Below are 20,349 nucleotides of genomic sequence, written 5' to 3'. Positions count from 1 at the left end.
TTCTAGTCACAGGGAGCATAATATATGAAAATCTAATTTCTTAAGGGCTTGTCTCCATTTAGATCTCTTAAGTTAAATTCATATGTACTTGCCAGTGTATCTGTGTTGATGGATCAAGGTAGCGTAGCTATGTATTCTGACCAAAGGAGTTTTTCCACCATCATAATCCTGTTTGAATGATGCAATTAAGCTATTAGAAGCTCACTCCTATCAAGTATTTGCATTCACACTAGGTTTTTGCTCATACACTGCTGCTAGTTCACAGGTGTGAATTTCTCACACACCAATCAGGTGTAATTATTCTAGCAAGAATTAGTGATATACAACTTATCTCTGCCTCCAAGAAAAAGAAACTGTTTACAGCTTTGCTATAAAAATACATAAAAACTCTTTATTTTTCTGGCTGTTACCTAACAAAGATATCTATTTTATGTCAAAGATTGCATTTATTTAATGATGTTCCATCATACCTTTGTAGTCCTTTTTCTCAGTAAAAAGGATGAAATTTTTCTGTTGCAATTCTGTAGTCTACAGTCTTTAGGAACTTAAGGCAATTTTCCTTTTGGAAATGTTTAGTTCACTCAGCTTACCTGAAGTAAGTTGACAGGAGCCACTTAACATTTTTGATGAACTGTATTAAGTCGGTTCAGTTAGCTGTCTGATCTTTGGCATCTATTTTAGAAAGAGCCTTTATTATTTACATGTTTGAAACATGGCAAATAAAAAAATATATATTCTGGCTGCCTGTTGCTTTACCAAAAAAATGAGGTGCCTCTTGAATCCTGCTAGCCAGTTTACTTCAGTAGGAGCAGATATGTTTGTTTATCTTGTCACTTGCTTCTAAAGGGAAAACCGCTTTTCAGTATTCTCTTGATAATACATATCTTTTAGTTTACCAGCTCATACCATTAGAAGTATATCTAGTTATGAACCAGACAGTAATTGTGCATTAAGGGACTATCAGTGTTGACTTGTAATTTACAAGTGTATAATAAACAGATATGATTATAGATCAATTACTGACAATAGGTAACTATATTTATGCTATTTTAAGGTTTCCTTGCACACCTACATTTTACCTTTTGTGTGCTGGATTCTGTAGCTATTGTCGATTAACTGGGGCAGTGTGATTGCCCTCTTGTTTCTACTAGAAAGGTAGAAATAAGGTATTGATAGATGTCCACGGCAATCACCATCAACGGAAGTTTAAGACTGCTCTTGTGCTAAAATGCTGTTCGAAGAAGCCAGCATTTTCACCAAGCGTTTAATAATTATTAAGGGAAGACCGGCAATCTGCTCCAGCTGTGTTGAGAGGACAGTTCTGCCATCCTGCTCACCAAGAGCGAACAATGGTACTTGGCCAGTGCCTGTTTCCAATATGTTGGTCTGCGGGGCTCAACAGAGTGCAGAACTGTCCTGAAAATAAGTGGCAGTAGCTGTCTTTCCTTGAGAAGAAATTGGGGAGGAATCGGGCAGGTCCCCCAGCTTCCTTCTGGTAGCTGTATTAGCCTTGACACAGCACTAGCATTTAGGCCTCAGCCTATCCCGAAACTAAGTCAGTGCTTGAAAAGCCTTGCCTCATCTGTGATGTCTGAAGTTGCTGATGGTTATTGGAGCCCTGCATAAGAGTTACAGTTTATGTACTAAATAATAAAAGCATCAGAAGGTTCAAATTAATGTCAGGGTCCCATTGCAGCGGGTGCTTGCAAATGCAAAATGCAAATGATGCAAAAGAAAAATGTCCTCTAATCTTGCTGAAATTTGCTGCAGGTCTGCAGCCTACATATGCTCAGTGCAGAGCCATTTTGTGTGGGAAACCATCCATCGCTGAAGGACAGAGCTAAATACTAGGCTGCGTGGGTAAACATTAAGAAACTAGAAATTGTACAAATACAGTGCATTGAAGATCCAATTAATTAAAATACTTGCCTATTCTTTATCAGATTTCAAGATGGTTTCTAAAAAGTCAATGAGTGCGTTAGAGAATTGACTTATATTTTTATAATGATTTCTGAGCAGCAAAAATCAGTTTATGTAGGGGATGTGGGTGTCCTTTAGTTTTGAACAGAAAAGTCACAAAGTGATGTGGTTCATTATTCTCATGTGAAATTCACTCTGCTCTTTATCCACATTTTATTATGGTTTCTTGTAAAGAAACCTGTGTGAAAAAATAGCACTCTAACAAAAGGATAGTAGGCAAAAGGCTTTATTATTTAGTTCCTGTTTTAAGTGCAGCATAAATACAAAGTGTGATCCTGTAGAAAGCAAATCCTGAAAGCAAAGGGTTTAAGTGAATTTCCTCATCCTACAAACTGAATCTGTCATGAGGTTATCTGTATAAATAGCTTAAAAATGTATGTTAAATGTTTGTTTAATTAAATTATATTGCATTAAAAATAAAACTTGATCTATGAAAAGTAGGTAAGAAAGCAACAGCTTGAAAACAGAAACAACTGTGTATGAAGAAAGCATTTATGTTTAACCAAAGGTGTCATACACTCAGCGTGACTGATCAAAGAACTGGTTGGAGTCTCAAGTTCTCCAAGGCAATACCTTTTTCTTCTTTTCTTGGAAGTAAAACAGCTTTTCCTTTTTATACTTAAAGATCTATTGTTTGCTTTAAATGCAGATATTCCTCAGATATATTGAACCATTTCACAGTGTTAAGGTTTGGACTTGCTACAACTGATAAAGAATTCAACTTCTGGTATTTACATACTTTTTCTGGTTTAACCACAGAAAAAGTCTTTGATGGAAACAATGAAGAAGGCTCTTTCCCTCACTAGTGAAATGTATTTCAACTTGGAAAATGAAAAAAGCTATGGATCAATAAACAATGGATCAGTGGGCACATAGAAGAGGAAGAGAAGTTTGGGATGTATTTGTTTGTTTAATTAAAAGTAACTACTGGTGATTTTACGACCCTCAGTTCTCAAAAGTTTATGGTTGCTTAAAGGTTGTACTCGGCAATGCACCTGCTCCTAGTATCCTTCGAGGAGATACCTAGAGTCGGGACTAGCCTGTACACATTCGTAGCCCAGCCATATCTTCTCTCTGTCATTCACAGGAAGCAAGAGCTCTGAAAAAAATGGCTGTGGAATGGAGTTTCCCTAGAAATTTCAAGTGATTGCTGCTGGAAGAAGTTATTTCTCTGTTTCATTTTAGAGTCGGTTGGTTGGTTTTTGTAACAGAAGGCAACGAAAGTCCTTTTCTGAATGGTCTTGGCATTGTTTCAAGCCCTTGCTCACAATTTGAATGTGTCTATCTGAGTTTTTTTCTCCGGATCCAACTGAATTAAGTTAGTTCACATTTTTCTTCTGCCAGGTATAACGTCCAGTAGCTAGTTTTTGTTGATGTACAAGCAGCCATCTTGCGTGGAGGTTGCTGGTGGCCCTGTGGTGGCTTGGACAGGCTCTATGGCATGAGTAGTATCTGAAGGAAGCTGGGAGAGAAGGTGCGGGGGGGGGTCCTTGAAGACTTGCATGGTGGTCACACCTCAGTTGCTGCAGGTGGGGGGGGGAGTCCAATATCAATGACTTCAAACTCACTAGTTTGTTTTACTTCAGTAGGCAATACTTCAGTTGGTGACAGTTGGGTTTTGATTAACCCAAAGAAATGTATTTCCTACCATTTCTGAGTTGAGCATGAATAATTTCTTTCTGTTTAAGGAGCTCTGGCAATATTTGCCTTTTAAATGGAGGGAATTACCTGGTTTTATTTCACTCAATTCAATTATTTTCTCTCATGTCCCTGATTCAACATCATGTATTGAGATTCATTAACAGTTCTTTGGCAGTCACAAGACACTAATCATCTGTTTACAATATTGATCCGCAGCTTTCATGTTAGACTACATTTGAAGTGAGAAATAATCTTGCAGAAAATAGTAAATAAAACACTGGGAAGAAAGGGAAGAAGCTAGCTTAGGCTATATAAAGTAGTTTTTCAGGTACCCTGGAAATGTCTGCATCCCAATAGCCTAGACCCCCTTAACAACTTCCAGCTCTGAAATTCCAGCAGAATTTTCAATCCACAAGTTGTTCATTGTCTCTGGTCACCTATATTCATAAAGATAGAAATTTCTATTCCTACAGATACAGATTTCTGTTGATTTCTAGGCAGTTTCTTAGTTGCAAGAATATTTATGGACTAATGAAAAATACTTGGGTTCTGATGCCTCAGCATTCATTTGGTACTGTATAAACATTCTTTCCATATTATACATCATAGGGTGTTGTTATCTCAGTTCTTCAAAGTTATGTGCTTTGGAGAATGGAAATTAAGAACTAAACGCTAAGAATTAAAATCTTACTTTTCTGAAGTCACTAGCTAAATCTCTTCTGAGTTAGTCCGAAAAGGTTGATTTCTGGGGCTCATCAGTGCTAGATTCGTGGGGTCTGGCACTAGGAGAATGTTTAAAATTATATAAAACATGGCCAAGATTTACTTAAGAATCTGTATTACTTTTCAGAACTTTATTAAGACACCTTAGTCTTACTGAATAATAAGATACAGTAGTACTGCATATATAACAGTTGTGAGCACATGCCTTCAAACGATGGGCTTGCTTTAAAGTATATTACTTTCAGATAGTCAAAATTATTAGTTGCTGCAGTTGTATCCAGTCTTTTACCAGAATAGCTCTTAAAGGCAACAGATGTCAGATAGAAAAGACAAAAAGTTTTTCCTTGGTTTCCTTATTCAAATACTTATATCTACATTTGTGGTTGTTAATTTCCAAATATTTGTTTGCTGAAACTCAATTTAGTTTAGTCACAGAGATATAATAAAGACTTGTATTTCCTTTTCCTACTATTATATATATTTCAGAATGAATAAGTTACTGTGTTGAAGCTAGTCTGGTTTTTGCACATGGATGATGACAGGCAAAAGTGTCAAAGGAGAGAGAGAGAGTTGAATTCAGATAAAGCTTGTGCAGAGGAGTAAGAGCCTAAATAGATCTGGCAGCAGTGGGCTGACTTTTCCATTACTTTCCGATTTAATTATGAGAGTTGCTTAAGTTGTGGATGCTGCTGGTTAGTCACATGATGTTGCCAGCATTTATTTCCGACTCAAATCTATAAAAGGAAATAAGAGTTCTCGGTTCTTGCAAACCACTTGTCTGGTAGGAAATCACTTACAAATAATAAAGTACATACTAAAGCATAAAATAGTTCCTTGATGTATGACCTTCAAAACTGGTTTAAGGAAAACAGTTGAAGCCGGGAGTAGTAGAAACCTTTCGTACTGAAGAATTACAAGCTGCAGGCTTGTGTTTTTTCAGCTCGCCCGAGGATTGTCTTCATGATGAGACCGTATTTACAGAAGCAGCAGGGGTTCCCAATGGGCCGGGGCAGCAGCGCTGCGCGGGGACAGGGGAGAGCCATGTCCCTTGGCTTTTTGCTCCACCGGCCTGACTTGGCTGGGGGTAACCCCCCCGTCGGAGTAATGAAAACCCAGGCAGGCTTGTAAGATGGGCCGAGAGCACCGCAGGTGCAACGTGCATAGGGGGTCAAGCTCTCATCGTCAAGAGGTGACAAAGTGCACATTTAGCTTTCTGTCTTCAAAGCAGCAGGCAAGAATTGACTGCATGATTTTCACTGCTCAGTGAAATAATAACCCACCAGAGGATCTCAAATTTTTTTGTACTGATTTGTGCCAAAATGCATTGTGGCATGGAAAAGACAACTGCCTTACTATACAGCTAATAAAAAAAGTGATCTGATACAGTGCTACTCAAGACTTAAAACCGTAGGGGATTCAGATCCAACTCTGCCCTGTTACAGCATGTGAGTTATTATTACAGGCTTGTGTTTTGGAAAAAAAATCTTGATAATATTTCCTGCCATGAAATGCCTGAAGTTTACCAATGTATAATACATGTCTTACAGCAGTACTTCTCACTTCCATAACAGTCCCTTCATCCGGGATTGCAGAGTGGTTTGTACACGTTCACTGACTGGGTGTTATATTGACTTAAAAGAAAATGAAGTACGATGTTCATTGCAGTTTGTTACACAGTGGCCCAGGAGTTAAATGATTGCAGAAGCAGTAACAAAACTGCTGTGGGTTGATTTGCTGTGCTCTATTCTGAATGGACTCCACTCTGTCTAGTCTTGCATAATTAGGTAAAGATTCAAATTCTGACATACAGAATCTGTACACTTTTGCAGTGCTGTTACTGCTTTTAATAAGCAAACAAACAGCAAGCAAACATTTCCCAGTACAGATGACACCCAGATTATGGGTTTTTCAGTAATTTTTCTAGTTTGAAAGCTCAGTGCTCTACAAAGACAACTGTGTAATCAGCATCTTGATCACAGGGATAAACCACCTGCTACCAAATTTTGGAAAGTCATGACATATTTCTGATTCTTCTATTTGGTCAGTACCATGAAGTTTTGTATGTTGTTCAGCACTTGCAGATTTATCTCATGCTTTGTCATCATCTTGTCCACAAAAATTTTTCCTTGAGGGAATTATAACAATACTTACCACCTTCTTTTCACAAGTACTGCAGAAATGCAAAGGGCAGCAATGTTGCAGGATTGTGTAACACACCTGTAATTACTTTCACAAATAATTTGAGAGGTGTTTTTTTAAATGAAGATCTTTATCTGCATTCAGGGAGAAGTCCTAACATAGACAAAACCAAAATACCTTCAAGGAAAAGAATGTGCGTGAGCTTTACGTCCTCGGCACAACACATTTTTTAGGCACTACGTACACTAAGTAATTTGCTTAAATTATTTCTCCTACTTTCCTTAGTAGAGAGCTTGATGGCTCCCTCAAAATAGCAGGTAGGCAGTAGCGTTCAAGGATTTGTGATGGCAGACTGAAAGTTGAAATACACAATTAAAATGGAAACTAGAAGATTGAGTCAGAGGTTTTTGTTTTAAGTGTGATAAAAGCTTCATTGTCTAGCTCAGAAAAAAAAGCCACAATTTAATAAGTAGTGAAGAAAAAGCACGGAACTGCTTTTTGACTTATGATGCATTTTTATTTTCAAAGCCTATCTTATCCACAGTGCTGGCCCCAAAATATTGTGAAAACACAAAATCATGTTTTTATTTTTGTTTTTGCTAGTATGATCTAAAGAACCTTCAGACCTTTTTTTAGTGTTTGACACATATGAGTTTGAAAAACGTATTAATATATTTCTTAGACTTTGTAGATGAGTTCTGTGGTCCACAAAAGTGAATTTGTTGATTTCTGTTGAATAAGATGGTAGATGGTACATGTTTCTAGCAGGCAGAGATAGAACTGCTAAGGCAATCAGGCTGATACCTTAACAGTACACACTTCTTGCAAATGTAGCGTAGAGTAAGGGCTTAAAAGTCAAGTCACAAAAGTGGTTCAAGAAAAGGACGTAGAATATACTGTGCTGGTTGCACTCCTGATTTTTGAACGGTGTCAACAAGCTCCCCAATTCATACGTTTTGTCTAGATGCAGTGGCGTGTGGTAGCTATGTGAAAATGGTGCTTTTATACCTTTATAAATGCTGTTTGTTTCCCCAGCTTCTTCCCTTACACTTCCAAGTTGGATAAGATTCTCCTAGGAGTTAATAAACTAATTTTGGTTTTTTGGAACATAAGATGCCCCAACACAAGTGTGTTCTGTGAAGGTGGTATTTACCATCCTCCCATGTTTGGTTCTAATGAACTGAGGTTACGCTTAGTGCAGACTGATAGTGCTTCAAGGCTGTTGCCTCCAGCCTAAAAAAGGCAAAACAAGTTCCATGAACAGGGAGAGAAGGTAGATCTGGATGTGTTATTCTGTAACTCTTCTTGATAGATCCAAAGTTAGGTTTCAGAGGGGGGTTAGAGGCCAAACTGCTGCTTTGCCTATCAGAATGAGTCACTAACTAGCAAAGTAATTGCATTGATTATTGCACACCCACAAATTACAACAGAAAATACCTTGCAGGGGGTGGAGGTTGTACTTTTCCTAAAGGTTTCTGTATAATTAATCTACTGTAAGTGCTGCTGCTTTAGAAACATCTGAACCCTACTGTTAAGCACAGTCCTTGCGTGCCAGGTGACCACTCCTACATGGTTTCAGTGTTTCTCATGCTATTGCTTGGGTGCTGATGAAGGTTTTGACGCCACTGCTGTTGGAAAAATTCAAGTCATGTATTCTGCTTTTGTTTTTAAATTGTAACTCTGTTTGCCTGTCTTTGTTGCCAGCATTAGGAGTTTGAGCAGCTGCATTTTGTATACCTACAGCAAAACAGCTCCCTTATTAGGCAGAACATTTCATAAAGGACTAAGAAGTGGAGCTGGCTGAGCCATAGGGGACACTTTCGTCTCATAAACAAGAGGCTGATTATCAAGAGACTGTACTTGTTTGTGGAAGAGGTAACTGAGCAGGCTTCCTTCTCTCTTGGGTGTCTTACCTGGTACTTTACCCCATAATTTCTTCATTAAGTCCATTTAAAAATTTTTGTTCCTACAGCTTATGGTTGCACTCAGTAGATGTTCAGGGCTGAAGAGTATTTTTAATAAAAAATTAGTTGCTACACTTCACATAAGCAAACCAGTAATAAGTGGAGGCACGGCGGCAAGTTGTCGCTCACTGTCCGTTCTGGGTTTCTTGTAACACTTTTATTATATGTTATTTATAGTATTAGTATACACTCTTAAAACAAAAAGCAGATGATTTATTCTTTGCTGCATACTAAAACCCTTACCTGTGGGATTATATTATGTTGAGCTGCTGTGTATATCTTACAGAAGGATAATCATAGGTGATTTGAAGGCTTTGGGAGATTAAGAAACTATTATGTATAGCAGTACCACCCTATTTGGAGATTCAAAGATGCTTATATAGGGTAAGCATGATGGTAGACTATGTACTGGGGATGTGTCAGTAGCCTCCACAGGGAAAAGTGGTTTTCTTCCTTTGACCAGATTTGTAGCTGTCTAATGATTATATTGGTTATTATGTTTAGAAACACAGAGATTTTTCTCCGTTGGGTTTTTTTCCCTTCATTCTTAGCAGTTATGCTGTAGAGAAGGTTAAATTTAAAGCAGAACCCAGTCACAGCAGCAATGTTGGGAAAGTTTGTCTCTGATTCCAAATGCGCAAGTCTTGAATTAATGAGAAAATTATTATCAAGAACAGAACCTAATGGTTGCAGGAGCAGAACTCTTAAGTTTAAATTGCCCTAAGCATAATCTGAGTATCCGAGAACTGTTTGCAGCAAGTAGAGACTGCAGAGGCTCGCAAGAGAGTCCTGGAGCCGCAAAAGTAGCTTTTGCTTTATCCTGTTAAATTCCAGCTTTTACTTGGCTGACATACAAACTTTTTAAAATCGCCATTCTTCTGTTACTTTACAATGGCTTGTGCTACAAAACCCAAGAGAATACTGATACGCTAATGGGGTTTGTGGCATTGGTTGCAGGCAGCACGGCAGCAGCCCCCGCCCAGCACACCCAGCAGCTGCGAAGCTTTCTGGATCGTGAGGGGGGAGCTCGGCTGAGCTTCTCTTCACGGGGGTGCTGTCCCTCTGGTCATCCCCTGGGCACCGCCCTCACAGCTCTGCGGGAAGTGGAGAAAGTGCTAGGTTACAGTCCTTCCTCCCAGTCACCTCTCCCAGACCGTGTCGCTGCCCATCCTCCCCCATAACAAGGCAGCATCCTGCTGCTTGCTGTTGCTGCCACGCTCAGCGGCTCAGGCTGCAGGCTGATGGATCCGGTTCAGTTTTGACCTCGGATGTGGTACACGGAAAAGGATGCTTAAAAGGATGTTGTTTGGATTGCGGAGTCAAATGTGTCACACTTAGAAAACCCCGAAGGTAGTTTACCTATGCAACCTTAATTGGACTCCACTGGGTGTCATCCTCGTAGTATCACAGTGTTAGCCATCAGCTGTCACTCTCTTATTCCACAGAACTTTTCCATAGTTGAATGGATGGGAGGCTGGGACTGCCTGTATACCCCCTGCCCAGTGCATTGGGAATTACAAGGCGGGTAAACCCTGCTTGGGAGAGAGGCACGTACCTCCCTTCCCATATGAATTCTCTGGATCATCTCGCACTGCAGTTGTTGGGAGCTCAGGAGGTGTAAGGGTGGGAATTTTTAATGCATTGCGTAATGTACTTTTTGTTTGGTTAAGTACGTGAAAGAGGAAGTAGTAAATGAAATTCAGAATAGAAGTGATGACTTCATTTCACATCCAAAGTGGCAGAACTATGAAAATGTGTAACGTTTGCCACTTCTTTAAATGGTTGTCAGGCTAATCAGACAGGTTTAATCTGTGGTTTAGATGAAAAATTGTCTTACAGTCCTGAAGCTTACGAGGATAAGAGCATGAATTTTGGCTGGAGGGAGATCAGTCTTATTTCACATTGATCTAAGCAGCTGTTTCCAGGTTTACAATGTGTTAACAGAAGAAATATGTGGAATAGAAAATACAGTGGAGTCTTCCACATCCCAGTTTCTGGGAGACTGAAAGGTGACATCAGGATAGCTATTAAATGTATGCTCCATCTGGAAGGAAGACAGAAAGGAATCTTAATAGAATAAAAATTGTGTTCCTGACCTAACGTGAACTTTTGTGGTTTGTAAAGCAATTAGATGAAAAGTTCTGTTTCCAAAATACGTACGGATTTGTTCGTGAAGACATGTCATTGTTTAATCATCACTAATATTTATTCCCTGTTTAGGCAGCTGAAAAGTGAAACAAGTCCATTTTTTAGCTACTTCAAAATTTTTTGTAAGAGTTGTAAGGGGGGGGGGGGAGTTTCTAAGGTAACCTACCATAAATAAGTTTATTTCCAAAATAAGGAAAATTAAATTTCAAGAACATGCTGTAACTTCTAGTAGGACAAAGTTGAAAAACAGTGCTTTGAGACTTAGCTGTAGTGCATCTGCATTTGTTATCTGTATTGGTTTCTTGGAATGTTCTCTATAGAAATATATTCCCTCCTGTTTTTTTCAAACTCAAAATGTTACCTTGGAACAGGTGAGTAAAAATATTTCTACCAGACCTTTTTAAAATGTAGTAAAAATACAATACTGTTTACATCAGTAAATCAGCTCAGGGTGTTTCTATCTTTATGTACATATTCACTTATTTTGTTCTGGAAAAGAAAAGGAATCATAACTTCCTAATGCCACTTCATGATTTTAAGATGATGTGTGAATATTTATGTGTAGCAAAAATTACTTGCTAGTGAAAAGGAATCTCAGGAATGTGGGGCTGATTTTTTTTTTTTTTATTGTCTCAGGAAGAGTGGAAAATTTCCAGACAATTTTATGTTAGTAAATATTTGAGATGTTGTGTGTCACATCTTCATTTTGATCACATCAAAATTTTGGTATTGTATGGTCTAATGATCACTATAAATTCTTAGGTAACTGGTGTAAATTAACATGTGTAAAGTAGAAAGTACCTGTAATTCACGAGACCTGTAACTCCTGAGACCTGAGGCATCACCATTTACTTCTCTAATGCTCTAATTAAAGTACTACATCAAAAAATATATTAATGGTTTTATTTTATATGTTAATAGGTGCAAATATTGGTATGCCTCTGTCCCTAAGGAATAGTTTGGATGAAACAGCTTTGTTTTGTTTGATGTTCATGGATGTGTCATGATGAAGGTGTTTTTCTGCTTTCAAGCATAGTACATTATTCCAGGTTCTCTTCAGTATACTAAATATTTTTAGTAGATTTCAGTGACTTTGATCCGATAGAGGTCAGCTGCATGTGCTTGCAAACCAAGTGCATCAGATGCCCCTAGTGATTTTCCATGTCCCTGTTTTCTCCTGTCTCAGTTCAGGTCTCTTAAAGGACCCGGCTCGTGACTTTAAAGAACTGAATAGCCACTTTCCAGAAGTCAGACCCTTAAGAAAACCTTAGTTTGGCCATCTCAGAACTTAAGCTGCTAATGTCACAACTTACTCTTAAAACCTTAGTTGTGTCGTACTGACCTAAGGTAATGTTTTGTAGTTCCCCGCCCCCCAGAAACATTAACTGAAAAGTTTTAGCCCATCTTCCTTTATCAGCTGGAGAAAATCTGAGTTCTCTGTCCTTTGAATTAGAATCGTAGGATGGTTTGGGTTGGAAGGGACCTTTAAAGATCATCTAGTCCAACCCCCCTGCAATGAGCAGGGACATCTTCCACTAGACCAGGTTGCTCAGAGCCCCATCCAACCTGACCTGGAATGTTTCCTGGGCTGGGACATCAACCACCTCTCTGGGCAACCTGGCTCTTCCCCGCGACAGGCGTTGCCAAACGTGGCTGCCGCTCTGAGGATACTGCAGCCCCGAGAGCAGGTGGTGCAGGGTGGGCTTAGCCCGAAGCCTGCACCTTCCTTAGCTTACCAGTGTCTGCTTGCCAGCGAGGTGGCCATGATGTGGCCATGGCGGGAGGAAGAGGTGACGAGCGTTGGGGTCTATAGGAATGAGTCTTGGGGATTGGGGAGCAGTTGCTGGAAGGCCAGTCAAGCAAAGCAGGCTTGGTTGCAGAGGTTGAAGCTAACATGGTGACTGCTATCTGGATGTTGTCCTGCGATGGAGAGTAGGTTGGGATCCAGACGCGTTTGGTGTGTGTGAGCAGGATCCTCCTGCGTGCTTGACTGTGTGCAGTGGGAGCCTTCAGCAGTTGAGGAGAAAGAATACTGAAGAACGTGGAGCAGACGAGAAAGGGGTTAAAACCAAGTGTGAAAAGTTGGATCGTGGTACTTGGTGTCTTAAAATGAAGAAGGATTTTTCTGGAAGGCTTTAGTCACCTGGGAAAGAAGGATTGGGTAGCTGTGTGGGAGGCAAATTGCAGGCAAGTGTACTCCTCTGCAGTAGATCGGTACATTTTAATGAGGTAAGTATATTTGCTCTGTTTTATAGGATTTGCTTTGGACTAGAAGTCTGGAAGTCATTTTAAATAGACTGCCTTGAGATGTAATGGTCAGGTGGAAATATTTGAAGCATATAATATGGAAACCGTGTATTTACAACATATTTGTAGGGTCTCAGAAGCTGAGCTGAAAAGATTGCCTCTTTTGCAGAAGAAATTTTTAAGAGTAAATAAAGCTCATATAGAGGATTTCAAAACAGAAGTGAAGTTAGAAACTGCTGTAGCTATGCAGTTTTATTTATTTACTCATTTATTTACATATGCAGCTGTCTTTCAATCCATCCCCACACACACACAGGAGAGGAAGCTTTCATGCTGACATCCTTCTCCTCTTCCCGTCCCCTTCCCGTCGGCTGTGTGGGGCTGAATGGGGCCATTTTTTAGATGTAGGTTCCCCTCAGAGATGGCTTTCTGGGCAGGTGGGAATTCCTGCCTGCTGACAGGGAGGAGAGGAGGGTGGGCATGGCGTGCTTGGCCCCTGTGCCTGCATCAGCAAGCGCCTGCAGGAGGGATGGCTGGGGTTCTACGCTGCTGGACATGCACCCGTTGAAGGGAGTGGGAGAGCTGGGTCCTTTTGCCTCGGGACTCTGACACTTATCATGAGCTCACTCTTCCATTGAGAAGGCAGTGCCTTTCTTTGGACAAAGATGCCAGCAAGTGAGATGCATTCAGCTAATGCCTTAAATATCAATCAAGCATAAGCTTCAAGTTTGAGGAATGTTCCATGTTTTCTGGTATTTATCATTTTGACTTCTCCATTTCTTTCTTTTTCTTGTAGTTGTGCTCTCTGTTATGTGTGTCCACTTTCTCCTACTTACTTAGTTTGATGTCTTGTCCTTTCTTGAGCTTGTTTTTGCTTTCCTTCTGCTGTAGGAACAGAGAGTTTATAATAGCCGTAGCATAACTTCAAACGGTGGATCTGCAGTGTTTTAAACAATCATTACATAAGTCGTTAAAATAACAAAGACAAAATAAACATGTCCTCATGGAGGTGAAGAAGTAAATTCCAAGGGCAGTATAAGCATCTGCCAATCTCTAGTGTTGCTTCCTCTCTTCTTCCCAGACTTTCTGCTAAGGTTTTTCAGGCCTGCTTTAACATCTCCTTTTCTCTAAAGTTTTGAAAACTTCTTAAAGAATGGGTTCTTCTCTCTCTTTACATTGTGCACAATATAGTTGAAAGAAAAAAGCATTTCTGGGGTTATTCAGGACCCTTGTCACCATGTTCAAAGCCTAACTAAATAATTTTCAGTACTAGTTTGTTCTGAAAATCTTGTCTTGTGTTTTTCCTCTCCCTGAAAACATCGCCAGCAGGTCACAGGCAGTCGCTGAGCAGCGGAGTGTCACCTTTTGGGGCCCCTCACAGGGGTAGCATGCAAGGTTGGGAAACCCATACAGAGTAAAAGTGAACTCACTCTGCTGCCAAGATCTTTCACTACGAACTTTGTCTTTTGAGAGAATTTTTTCATCCTGAAAAAGCGTGTGGGGGGGACTGGCAAACAATTTCAGAAAGTTTCAGAATTCAGATATTTGCACAACATTTTGACAGGATCATGAAGTGAGTAGTGGTATTGCACCCATTTTACGCAGAGCCAAACTGAACTGTGGAAAAGCAATTTGTTAGGTTTTGCAAATTTATGACTGACCAAAGGACTGATGATTTAGCAGCAGTGTTGAGGTGTTAAGAGATTACAAACAACTTCTGTGTTTAAGTTGACCTACTACTTTAACAGTTTGGTTTGAGGGAGGAAAGGCTCAGTCATATAATAAAGGAAATATTAATTTGTTTAACCATTCTTCATTTGATTTTAGAGAGCTGTAGCTAGAAAAATTACTTACCGTTTGGCTTACCAGTAATGATATAAAATGAAATGGACTCCCAGCTTTAAAACAAAGTGGAGCATGTGAGGCTCTAAAGAAGGGGCTGGAGGAGCCAGCAGGCAGGGTCAGACCTACAGCTCTACATGTGTGTGTTTTATACAACAGAGCTATGGCTTCACTGTCACCAAGGACGGCTTTGATTCCCCTTTCAAATAATTCTGAAATAAGCTTGCCAGCAGATAGTTGTGGATTGGGTTGCCTGGGATAGCTGCTAGGAAAAGCACGTTGTGCCAGGCAGCTGCTTGGAGGAAGTGGTGTTGAGCAAAGACTCTGAAAGTCTTGCAATCATTATTATATTGCATGAGAAAATACCAAGCAGCAGAAAGTTGTGTTTTTCAGGAAAAATTACACAATCTTTTCAAAGTTACAGACCGGATCTTTCTCTGGGAAGCTAATGTTCATAAGCTGAGCAACTTTTTGCATCACCTTTATAACTTTTCCATGACAGAAGCATAAATTCAGTTAAAAATTGAGTGAACATGCTTCTAGGTAACATTTGTACTTACAGTAAATTTTATATATGTGGACTGGCATGAATTTTGAAGACAGTCTTCATTACATACCATGTACTGGAAACTGTCAGCAGCCATATGTTCAGTATATTTTCCTGCAATTTTGCTAATAAATGTTTATTGCTTTTCTTCTTTAAAGGTGTAATCTATCATTCTGCAAAAGTGTAAAGCATGAAGGTTGGCGGGAAGGAGCAACATATAGACTGGGGATTGAAAATATTGAGAAATGTTCTCTTATTTGTTGCATTTCCAAATTTCAGGAATTTTTTGAACATGCAAAAAAGCTCTGGGATGATGAAGGCGTAAAGGCATGCTTCGAAAGGTCAAACGAATATCAACTGATTGACTGTGCGCAGTAGTAAGTATTTCTTTCTATGAAATTAATAGCCAAGAATGTAATCATCTATAACAAGTTAGAAAATGTATTTATATTAGCAAGATCTGGGAGTTTTGCAATGCAGTGATTAACATTTTAATTCTCCATATAGACTGAGCATGTATAGCAAAAGTAATTGATTGTTTTATCATAGTTTGCCATTGCTATACAGCTAAATATTCTGCCTCAAATATTTAACAGCTAATGAAGATGAGTATGAAAAAATCAAATTAAATAATTTTAAGTATCTTTATTCAATCCGAAGAAGATTTACATAAAATCATTTCAGTTGAAAGTATTAAGTTTAAAAAATGCAGAGCCGATCTAAGGAAAATGCTTGGTTTTAAATTCTGAGACCCAGACAGCGCTGAAGTTGCTCTGTGTTTTCATATTCCATTAAAGCTTCTGAGATTTTTACCTAACCAGATGCATACCTGCATTACTAAAATATTTTCTGGGGCGGGGGAATTATAAGCAGTATTTCATTAAAGGTAGTAGTACATTTGGTATTCTTTCCTTCATATACATCAAGTGAAGCGGTACATGTGTGTGTAATGGTCATAATCCTCAAACAGGTTCATCTGATTAGAAATGTTCTGAAAAGAGATGTGTAGTAGATTGTGAAGGTGCAAATCATAAATACACAGTACATTGATGAAAACAGATTAATCCAGAAATAGTCTGTTAACATGCCAGGGCTACAAAATTCAGCTGACCTCGGTAATAACCCAGCTCTGAATTAGACTTTGACCAAAAATACCCATTTCATGTGAACTGCTGTTGCAAAAATGTATACTCTTACAGTTGCTATGTGATTTAGGGTTTTCAGAGAACACGCTCTAGTGTGTTATGATTTGTCTAATTGGCAGTATGGTCAGCAGCAATGCCACAAGTCTGTTGTAGCGCTTGGTGCTTTGTTTTTCTGTCCTCTCTGCTCTCGGTGCCGAGGCTGAAGCAGAGGAAACAGGCCGTGTCGCTAAAGGACTTGTCGCGCTTCTGCCACAGTGGGGAATTTCAGTGCTTTGGGTCCTAGATTCTTCTCCCTCTTTCCAGAGTATTTTTGGGAAAGAGAAGGATCCAGTAATGATTCATCAGCATGTGGAAGCAAGGGAAAATGACATATGTGTAGGAAGGAACTCATTTGACCTCAGTGGTCTGAATGTACCAAAACTTGGGCATTTGCTCACAGTCCAGAGTGGCTAGAAATGAAAGCAGTGGTTGTACACAAAAAAAAACTAGAAAGTTGTCCTAAATTGTGATCAGTGGGTTTCCCCTCTGCCCTCGCCCACCACCACCGCCATAGTACAGATCTGAGCTATGCTTGCTGAGAAGTCCAGACTGACTGTTTATGATATCTATTAACAGACTCAAATAAGACATCAGACCAAGAAAATAGAATAATGGCATGTATTTAAAATATATGAATGTAAAACTTAGTTTACTGATCAGTAAAGGGCATTGTGTCTCCCAGTCCTGCTTTGGAAAATGGTGCTGAAAAGACCAGGCAAAAAAGGAAGACACTGAATTATAGTATTAATGGTACTGTGCTTTCCCTTAAAAAAATGATGCCTATCTCCAGGCTTTGACAAGGAGAACAATGTTAGTCTTGTATTATGTCCAAACAAAAACACAAATGGCAAAAAAAATGGATCCAGAATGAAGTCCACTGTCCTGAAACATAAAACTAAATCCTACTGCCTTTTTTCCTAAAAGCTTAAAGGAAGATTATTGGGGGCTTTTTCTGTGTATCTTCCCTCCATATCTTCTAGCTGGCTTGCTTTTTCTTTATTCTGAGATTATATATTATAGTAGCAAATACAACACTTGCATAATTCTTCACCTTCAAGACACTTTATGAAATAGTATTTGATACTTAAATATCCCTTGAGTGTATCTGTGCTTTCCATTTCATGATGTACCTGAAAATGTAACAGCTAAGTGACTTATCTACGTTTACAAGCCTTCAGTCTTAGAGCAGAGACTTGAAACTCGGGAACAGCCATGTCATTGATCTGATCAAACAGCCTTTTTCTCACAGGTATTGATGATTTAAAATGGTGAAGTGTAATCTTAGCAGAAAGAAGATGTTAAAAATACACCCAACTTTTATCTGCCCCTCCATCATTCCTTGAAAATTAAAATGGTACTAATAGAGTCAATGAAAAAGAGACTTTAATGTTGCTGTGTCTTTGCCGCACGTGTGTATTTATATAATGCACAACAACAGTAGTTGGTTTACCCAGAAGAACATTTCTGTGCTAGCATTGAATGGGCCTTACTCAGAGTGGTGGAGTCATGTCCGCCTTATATCAGACAGAGCGTGTGAGGCTAGGTTAGAAATACAATTCTGATATGCACGTTACGGTTTTGTATGTGCACTTAGAAAATACTAACTGTGAGGGTGCTGTCTTTCTGGTTCAGCAGGAGCGGATGGCATTTCTCTCAAAACTTGTCCATGGTCATCTTTAATTAGTAAAGGAAAAAAGGGAAGGAGTGTAATGCTGATACACATGCTTACTGTGGGATTTCAAAACATCTGCAGTGTTTTCATTACACTGGCTTTGGGAGAAAGCATCCCACGCCATCAGCTAATTCCTAATCTTTTACTTGATAGCGAACGAAGAACATTATCAGTAGGTCACCACTAATTTCTCTGCTTAAAAAAAAACCAAAGCAAAACCAAAAAAATCCCATGCGTTAAAAATATCACTGGACTACAAATTGGGTGGGTGACTTAAAATACAGAAAATCATTATTAGCAAAATATAAAGTCAGGAGCCCAACTTGCTGACTGTTAAGTGAGTTACAAATACAGTGTGTTTTGGAATAGTTGAATTTGGCTACAGTACAGAGCTTCTGTATTTTTAAAACTTAACCTAATTTTCTTTATTACTGTGGGAGAAATATTTGGCTGGAAACAGAGGTAGTAAAAAGACACAAAGGCAAATGTTTTATTTACATTAAGCCTGAAAGTTGCTTTTCCTTGATCTTTAATGCCCTTTTAAATTACTAGGGTACTGTTCCTTCATGGAAATGAGGATAAGGCCCAGCCCGTCAGACCATTTGAATACTCTTCTATGACTCTCCCATGGAGAGAGTATCTGCACTTCTCTAAGTGAAGGTTCCAGTGTTGAATTTTGTCCCATTGCATTCACACAAAATAACAGCGTGTGCGTGCATGGGTGGTCCTAGCTGGAAGGGTTGTACTTCAGCTCACCGAGTTCCTCGGTGTAGGAAGTAAACCAAGGATTTAAGGGAACTCTGCCCTCAGCCAATACTTTATCCCAGTTTGTCTATCAATCTTCTTTCCCTGATAAAATACACCACTAATGATATGCTTCAGTGTGAAGGCCTAAATTGGTCTCTATGCAAACACTTGGTCTAATAAAACTTGATTATGCAAGTTCTCAGGAAAGCAAACACAAGGGATGTGAGCTTGGCCAAAGAAAATTGATTTTATATTTGAGCTAATATACATGGAAAAGACACACCTCAAGTTCTTTTTCTTTGCAGTTATTCTATCTTGGAGAACGGTTTCAGCCAACATCTGAGGCATCCATCCTGGTATTAGGTGGAGTAATTAAAAAAAAAAGTTCTTTATGTTGTTGTCCACAGATTCAACTCCTGATGTGAGAAAACAGATAAATTTTTTTTCTCAACAGCAGCACTTCTTGCAGCCAAGCATATTTCTAACTTTCCTTTTTCCTAATTACTCACACGGACATATCCCTAAATTCCCTCGTACAGTCTGAGGTCAGAAATTCTACCTTGGCGTTATCTGCTTCTTTCGTCTAGTGTGGCACTTCAGTCCACTGTGGTGGTATGTACACAGGCTACAAGCATGACTGTAAATAAATAGAAGCATTAGTGCAATTTGTATACTTTCACTTAGTGTGGCTTCAGGATTTGTTACTTAATACTGCTTCTTCTAGGGATTTTCCTAGAAGATTGGCTGTATCATACTCCAAATTGGATTCTGCTAAAGCTGTCACAGAGACGGGTCAGACACAGGCTGCATCAGCAGCAGTGGTAGCTAAGTCCTTCCTGCAGTGCCCTCCCAACACTAGTTCTCAGTGAACCCAAGCCACCTGCAGCAGTGCCGTTGTTCCCAGTATTAACCTTTTCAATGCCAAGATCTTTTCTATTCCTAATTCTGTCTCCTTTGAAAGTGCCATAGTAATAACTCCTGGTGTCTTGATGGTATCGAGCAGTTTTTTTATTCTGACAATGTATGAGGCTTCAGCTTTCCCAGCTTTGGTAGCGGAATAGCAGAATTGGGATTTTTTTCCTCTATCATTACAGAATAGGAAGGAGGTGCTTTCTATCATCTCAGCGTTTTTGTGTGGTTTAGAATTTCCACCATATATAGGATTAAATATAGGGATTATGCCCTGCTTTGTGTACTTGGTCACGGGCTCTCCATCAGCATACACCGTTCAGCTCTGTCTAATTTAAGAACATTGGAACATGAAGAAAAGTAATCTCTTGGGTGCCCTTGAGATCTGAGTTGAAGTTTTGCTGAAAAGTTCAACAAACCACTTAATATTTTGCATAAAACTGTCCCTGATAATTGGCTGTATCAATCAGTGACTGACTGTTGCAGCCCATCAAACTTTTTTTATATATCCCATATCATATGTCTTTGTCAAAGGAGATGCATGGAATTGGTGCCTTCAGTTGGATTTGTATGCCCTTGGCCCTGTCCCAGGTTTCTTCATTGTAA

The 20,349-nt window shown here is 39.3% G+C and overlaps 1 protein-coding gene across 4 annotated transcripts in view; it reads left to right on the top strand.

Moving 5' to 3' along the window:
- The window catches only part of GNAL (G protein subunit alpha L), a 198,375-nt gene that overhangs the window by 123,174 nt on the left and 54,852 nt on the right, over positions 1-20,349 (top strand). For all 4 annotated transcript variants that reach the window (XM_052787315.1, XM_052787317.1, XM_052787316.1 and 1 more), the window contains one exon: positions 15,511-15,608. In XM_052787315.1, coding sequence (XP_052643275.1) covers positions 15,511-15,608 — 98 coding nt within the window. The remainder of the gene's footprint in view (positions 1-15,510; positions 15,609-20,349) is intronic.

Source organism: Harpia harpyja, chromosome 5, assembly GCF_026419915.1.
Source record: "Harpia harpyja isolate bHarHar1 chromosome 5, bHarHar1 primary haplotype, whole genome shotgun sequence".
Lineage (NCBI taxonomy): Eukaryota > Metazoa > Chordata > Aves > Accipitriformes > Accipitridae > Harpia > Harpia harpyja.
This window is presented reverse-complemented; position numbering and strand designations above follow the sequence as displayed.